This window comes from Theobroma cacao, chromosome 4 (genome assembly GCF_053813885.1).
Source record: "Theobroma cacao isolate CCN51 chromosome 4, ASM5381388v1, whole genome shotgun sequence".
In the NCBI taxonomy this organism is placed as follows: domain Eukaryota; kingdom Viridiplantae; phylum Streptophyta; class Magnoliopsida; order Malvales; family Malvaceae; genus Theobroma; species Theobroma cacao.
Window position 1 is genome coordinate 22,317,931 of NC_142642.1, and position 7,494 is coordinate 22,325,424.

The window sequence follows — 7,494 nt, forward strand, 5'->3', positions numbered from 1 at the left end:
TTTTTCTTATCCAGAATCTCTTTGGACTGAGTTGATTTTGCCATTTGGTTTGAGAAATTTCTGATTCAGTGTTTCAAGAGTTTGAGAGGGAGGGTTTCAGTTTCAGATGGGTCGGTTTTAGAAAATAGAAAGTGTAGAGATGAGGAGTTAAGGGTAATTTAATTCTCTAAAAAAATTATCTGTCTCCCCCTTAAATATTGTAAGTTTTTCTCCTGTTCAAAATTTGAAAATTACCTCTCATTTTTATTTTTCAGTTGGGTGGTATTTTGTGCCTATTTCCTTCACCTGGTATACTATTCCTATTTACTATTTTATTCATTCCTGTCTAACTCACTGAGTCTTATTATTTAAAGTGACTAAACATTCTTAGTTGATTAAGATTCTCTTAATGAACTAAATGGCTTCTGTTTTATGTGTAAAAAAATTTCCTACAGCTCCTGCATAGTAATCATCCCTAATTTTCTTCTAATCTCACAAAATCTATTCACAGTTAAGGGTTTTGTGAAGATGTCAGATAATTGATATAAAGTATTTACAAACTCAATTTTAATGTCACTTTTCACTATGTGATCTCTAACAAAGTGATGTTTAATCTCAATATGCTTAGTCCTAGAATGCTATACAGGATTTTTTGAAATGTAGATTGCACTAGTATTATCATAATATATTGGAATGTTATGCATTGATATTCCATAGTCTTTTAGTTGTTGTTTAATCCATAATATTTGAGCACAGCAGCTACCTAAAGATACGTATTCGGCTTTAGCTGTAGAGAGAGCAACTGAATTCTGCTTTTTGCTTGACCATGACACAAGCATACTACCTAGAAACTGGCAAGTTCCGTTTGTGTTCTTTCTATCTATTTTGCTGCCAGCAAAATCTGCATCTGAATATCCTACTAGACTAAAGGATGATTCCCTAGGATACCATATGCTTAAAGTTTGTGTATCTAAGAGGTATCTAAAAATTCTTTTAACAGCAGTAAGGTGGGGTTCCTTGGGATGAGATTGAAAACTTGCACACAAACATACAGAGAATTGTATATCAGGCTTGATGGCTGTTAAATAAAGTAGTGATTCGATCATACCTTTATAGAGCTTTTGATCAACATCTTTTTTTCATCTACATCAAGTCTGGTGGATGGACTCATTGGTGTGCGATTGATTTCAGCTTCAGCATATCAAATCTTTTGAGCATGTCTTGAATGCATCTTTCTTGGTTGATGAAGATTCTTTTTTCACTTTGTTTGATTTGAAGGCCAAGAAAGTACTTCAAATCACCCATCATGCTCATCTCAAATTCCTCTTGCATCTCTTTAGCAAAGTTCTTGCATAAAGCCTCATTAGTTGCACTAAACACAATGTCATCCACATAAATTTGAACAATAATTAAATATTTAAGTATCTTTTGATAAACAATGTTGTATCAATACTACCTCTAACATAACCTTTTTCAACCAGAAATTTTGAAAGCCTCTCACATCAAGCTCTAGAAGCTTGTTTCAATCCATACAAGGCTTTATAAAGTTTGAAAATATGATCTGGTTTTTCAAAGTCTTCAAATCCAGGAGGTTGTTCAACATATACTTCCTCTTGAATGAAGACATTTAAAAATGCATTTTTTACATCCATTTGGAACAATTTAAAATTCATAAAGTATGTAAAAGCAAGCAATAGCCTTATGGCTTCTATCCTAGCTTCTAGTGCAAAGATTTCATCATAGTCAATTCCTTCCTCTTGGTTATATCCATGTGCTACCAACCTAGCTTTATTTCTAACTACATTTCCTTGCTCATTTACCTTATTCCTAAACACCCATTTTGTGCCAACAATAGGGTGGTTTAAAGGTCTAGAAACTAATGACCACACATAGTTTTTTTTGAACTGATCAAGTTCCTCTTGCATGGCTATTATCCAGCTTTCATCTTTTTCTACCTCTTCCGAGTTTTTAGGTTCAATTTGAGAGATAAATACTGAAAACTCACATGTCTCTCTAGTTGCTCTTCTAGTTTTAACTCCATGAGAAATGCCACCTATGATTTAATCTTGTGGATGATCCTTGATGTACCTCCAACTCTTTGGAAGATCATGATGTTGATTTTCAATCCTTTAAAAGGTTTCTAAGGGTGGAGGTTCTGTTTCTCTACGTAGGGTATTTTCATCACTATTTTTCTTATCATCTAAACTCATCTCTTCCATTTGTCTTTCAAGGACATCCATACCATTTTTATTATCAGAAATTTCCTTTTGCAAGGTATTGGATTCATCAAAAACTACATGGATGAATTCTTCAATTGTTAAAGATCTTTTGTTGAAGACTTTATAGGCTTTTGAGTTTAATGCATATCCTAGAAATATAGGTTCATCACTTTTTGCATCAAACTTTCCTAAAGGCTGTTTTCCATTGTTTAAGACAAAGCATTTGCAACCAAAGCTCCTAAGGTGAGAGATATTTGGTTTTCTACCTTTGTATAGCTCATATTGGGTCTTTGATATCATGGCTCTTATAAACACTCTATTAAGGATATAAGCTGTTGTGTTAACAACTTCTGCCCAAAAGTATTGAGGTAGATTATTCTCACATAGCATAGTTCAAGCCATTTCTTTCAAGGTTCGATTTTTTCTCTCTACAACTCCATTTTGCTAGGGTGTTTTAGGTGCAGAAAAATTATGATCCAACCCCTTTTCATTACAAAAATTCTCATATTCATCTCCTTTGAACTCACCTCCATGATCACTCATAATACTAACTATAGCTAGTCTTTTTTGATTCTCAACCTTCCTACAGTGACTTATGAATGCTGGTAGAGCATCATTCTTATAAGCAAGAAAATAACCCAAGTGTACCTAGAGTAGTCATCAACGATTACAAAGCCATAAGATTTTCCTTCTAGACTAGTTGTACTTATTGGACCAAATAGATCATTGTGTAGCAATTCAAAAGGTCTAGATGTGGAGACAACCTTCTTGATTTTAAAAGATGTTCTAATTTGTTTACCTAATTGACATGCATCACAAATTTGATCATCCTCAAGTTTAAGCTTAGGTAATAATATAACCAGATTTTTCCTAATTAATTTTGACATGGTATGCATGCTCACATGACCAAGTCTCCTATGCCATAGTCGGCCATCATTTTCAACTTTTGCTATAAGACAAGTTTCACAATCCATTTCAAGTTCCTCAAGAAATACAATATACATATTCTTTATTCTTTTTCTTATAAATGAGACTTTTTTAGTGCTTATATCTATCACTTCACATTTAGTTGAGTCAAAGCATACCTTAAAACCTTTGTCATACAATTGGCTAGTGCTTAATAAATTATGTTTCAAACCTTTAACCAACAATACATGACTAATTTGAGTTTGGGAGTTCTTACCAACCGTTCCTATGCCATGAATTCTACCTTTTGAATCATCACCAAAGGATACGATACGTCCATTTCTTTGCCTTGAGCAGCCACTATCCATATACCAAGGCTGCTTCCCCTCTAATTGAGCTTTTGAACATGTGACTTTTGAGTGCAACTCAACCTACAAAACAAATATTCAGTTTTTCTTAATAGGTACCCATACCTTGATGGGTCTTTGATTGTTAGCAGCAACATAGGATCCTTTTGGAACCCATATTTTTCTTATTGTCTGTACACTTCTTTTTTTATAGCAATCATAGGATAAATGACCAATTCTATTATAAGTATAAAACCTAGATGCTGCCTTAACAGAATTTCTCTTATGGTATGCATTTCTGCTTGAAGTTTCATTTTTCAAACTTTTGAGTGCAACATTTTCTTCACTTACCTTTTGTAAGACATCAGTTTTGCTTTCCAATTCCAATTTTAGAGTTTCAAAATCTGTTTTTGAGTGCTTCCATTCAATTTGCAGAAAATTTCTTTGTTCAAAAACAAGATCAAAGTGAAGTTTAATCTTTTCCAAATCTGATTCTAGAGATACTGACTTTTTCTTTAAAGTTTTGTATTTCAAAGCAAGTTTTTCAAATTCCTCATATAAACATTCATATTCATCCTAAAGTTCATCAATAGAAATATTGCAAAGGGAAGAGGATACCTCGGATTCATCATCTCGTGCCATCAAACACAGATTTGCTCTTTCTTCAGCTTTTTCTTCCTCAGCTTCAGAACTTGAAGTATCACTATCTGACCAAGTAGCTGCCACCATTACCTTCTTTGATCTTTGGTTTTTCTTTGGAGTTTCTTCTTTCAGCAAGGGGCATTCGGACTTGAAATGTCCAGGCTTCTTGCATTCAAAACATGTAAGCTCTTCCTTTTTATGGGATTCATTTTTATTTTTGGTTCTCTATGAAGAACCTTGATCTCTTCTAAACCCTCTTCTAGCTAGTCTATGATTTCTTTTGCCCATAAACTTTCTGAATCTCCTTGTAACTAGTGCCGTTCTTCATCATCATCACAAGATAGCTCATCTAGTTCTTCTTCAAGAATGCTAGCTTGTAGGGCGATGCTCTTCTTTTTTTCTTTTGCTTCCCTCCTATCTTTTTCTTCCTCTTCCTTGAGTTATAGCTCATGAGTAAGGAAAAAACCACAAATTTTATCCAAAGTTATAACATTTAAGTCCTTGGCTTCTCGGATGGCTGTCACCTTAGGCTTCTAATTTTTGGGTAAGCTTCTAAGAAGTCTTTTAACAATTTCATGCTCGGGAATTGGTTTGCCTAGCTGACTAAGTTTGTTTGTGATGTTTGTGAATCTATCTAGCATGATGGTGATATCTTCACCAAGCTCCATCTTAAACATTTCATAATTGTGTGTCAAAAGGGCTATCTTAGACTCCTTGACTTGAGAAGTCCCTTTATGGATAATCCTAAGTTTATCCCACACCTATTTTGTTGTGGTACAGCTTGATACTTTATTAAATTCGGTGGGAGTTAAAGCACAATGCAATGTATTGATTGCCTTAAAATTGGTTTGGACTTTTTTGGTTTCAGCCTCTGTCCATTCAGACCTTGGCTTAAGGATCATCTTGTTAGTCACAACATTTAAAGTTGAGGGAATGAATGGTCCATCAGTTATAACGTCTCACATCTCATAATCAATTGCTCTAATATATATTAACATCCTAGTACTCCAATAGGGGTAATTTGAGTCATCAAATAGAGGTGGTCTGTTTGTTGATTGTCCCTCAGCAACTATGGATTTTTGAAAAGCCATTTGGATCTTCCCAAAGGGTGTTAGACCTTAAGAAAAGGGAACTAGCTCTGATACCACTTGTTGGTCCCAAGTAAATGTACTAGAGGGGGGTGAATAGCACAATTTGACTCTTTCAAAAATTTGCTTTAAGTGGAAACAAAGGCAATGAAGATAAGGAATAAAAGTAAAAATAAAAATAGAGTAGACAACATAGCAGAATTTAGAATGGTTCGGTCCAAGACCTACATCCACTATTTTGATTGTTCAACCAAGGATTTTCCAATCAATCCACTAAAAATGGTGAAATTCACAAGCTTTCACCAAGTTTTTACAATGGCTTTTACCAGGCTTAGCCAAAACCTTTTGCAATAGTTTTTATTGAGATTAACTAAAATCCAACACCTAACTTTTCAAGGCTAAGTTAGAACCTATACTCAATCAAGCAATCCTAGCTTGAATCAATCCCTTAGAGTGACTTGTTCATTCTAAGAATATAAGGAGAGTAGTGATAAGATTGTACCTATGATCACAAGGTTGATCTAAATGGTACAAAGTGAAGTGCAGATCATAATTATAAAGATAGGAGTTTAGTGCAGTAAATGAACAGAGAGTATTTACTGGTTTTTGAGCTCTTTTGTGTTCTTGGAAGCCTTAATTACATTTCTAGCCGTTGGAAGTTCCTTTTATACTTGGAAAATCAGCTCTGAAGTGAGTTAGATAGTTTTTGACCGTTGGAAATAATTTTGTTGCAGTTCTGGCTGTTAATTTGTCTTCTAGTGCACAATTTAAATTTTCTGGCAAAATGCTCTTAGTCGACTAACTTATGTCTTGGTCGACTAAGTTGTCTCTATTTTCTGTTTTCAGTTTCTGGCAGTGAGCACTTAGTCGACTAACTTACTTCTTGGTCAATTAAGTTGGTTCTGTCTTGAAGTTCAGATTTCTGGCAGTAGCTTCTTAGTTGACTAACCCACTTCTTGGTCGACTAAGTCTTTTTTGTTTCTCAATATTCTTGAGCTCGCCAGCTTTTGATTTGAATTTTAGCTAACTAACCCTTCATTATTCAACTAAGGAGCTTCTGTATTGTTGATTAGTTATGGCTTCTTATTCGTATACTTTTTGATATGTCCCATGGAATTATTTATTTACCATTAGCATACAATTTTTGTCCTGCACACTCAAGTAGAATTATTAGATACAAATGAATGGGAATGTTTTATTATCATCAAGAACTAATGGAGCCAACAAGTAGTTTTCCTATTCCTTACACTACTGGTGCTATTTGTTTTGCTAAAGCTTTATGTGATTTGGGTGCAAGTATAAATTTGATGCCATTGTCCATTTATAACAAATTGGGTTTGGAAAAGATTAAGCCAACTTCTGTGACTTTACAACTTGCTGATCGATTCGTCACCTACCCTTATGGTATTGTGGAAGATGTTTTGTTGAAAGTTGGTAAGTTTTTTTTTCCAATAGATTTTATTATTCTTGACATGGAAGAAGATCGTGAAATACCGATCATTCTTGGGAGACCATTCTTGAGAACTGCTCAAGCTCTAATTGATGTAAAAAAAGATGAGCTTACCTTAAGGGTTGAAGATCAACAAGTAACATTTAGTATTTTTAGAGCTTTAAAAGTTTTCAATGAGCATGATGAATGTTTCTCAATTAATGTGGTGGATGGCATTATTGAGAATCATTATGATGGACCATTGGAAACATCTTTAATTCCTTCACGTAATATTGTTGATGAGAAAATTCTTGAATAAGCGAACCATCCTGATGCCCCATCATGTCTTCCAAAATCCCAGTTTAAGTATTTGGAATCATCAAAACAACTTCACCAATCAAGCCTTCCATTGAAGAACCTTTTTCACTTGAGCTCAAACCATTGCCTAACCATTTAAGGTATGCTTTTTTGGGAAATTCTTCTGCATTACCAATAATTGCTTCTTCTTTTCTTTTTGATGAGTAGGACAATAAACTCCTTCGAAATTTAAGAGACTACAAAAAAACAACTAGGTGGACCATTGCAGACATCAAAATAATTAGTCCATCAATTTGCATGCATAAAATTCTTTAAAAAAAAAATCACAAGGCAACCATTGAGCATCAACATAGGTTAAATCTATTTATGAAAGAGGTGGTAAAGAAAGAAATTCTCATATGGCTAGATGTAGGTGTTATCTATCCTATTTCTGATAGCTCATGGGTAAGTCCAGTCTAATGTGTCCCAAAGAAAAGAGGTATGACTATAGTTTCTAATGAAAATAATGAACTCATTCCCACTAGAACTGTGATTGGATGGAGGGTATGTATAGACTATAGAAAATT

At 34.1% G+C, this 7,494-nt stretch overlaps 1 protein-coding gene across 1 annotated transcript; it reads left to right on the plus strand.

The window, feature by feature from the left end:
• Nucleotides 1-6,395: 6,395 nt before the first annotated feature.
• Nucleotides 6,396-6,929, plus strand: LOC18601470 (uncharacterized). Its single transcript, XM_018129753.1, has one exon. The coding sequence runs from the start codon at nt 6,396-6,398 to the stop codon at nt 6,927-6,929; it is 534 nt and encodes a 177-aa protein (XP_017985242.1).
• The last annotated feature ends 565 nt before the right edge of the window (nt 6,930-7,494 follow it).

Bases quoted from the DNA above. Each gene is read 5' to 3' on its own strand.
- LOC18601470 (XM_018129753.1), top strand. From the start codon at position 6,396: ATGGAGCCAACAAGTAGTTTTCCTATTCCTTACACTACTGGTGCTATT.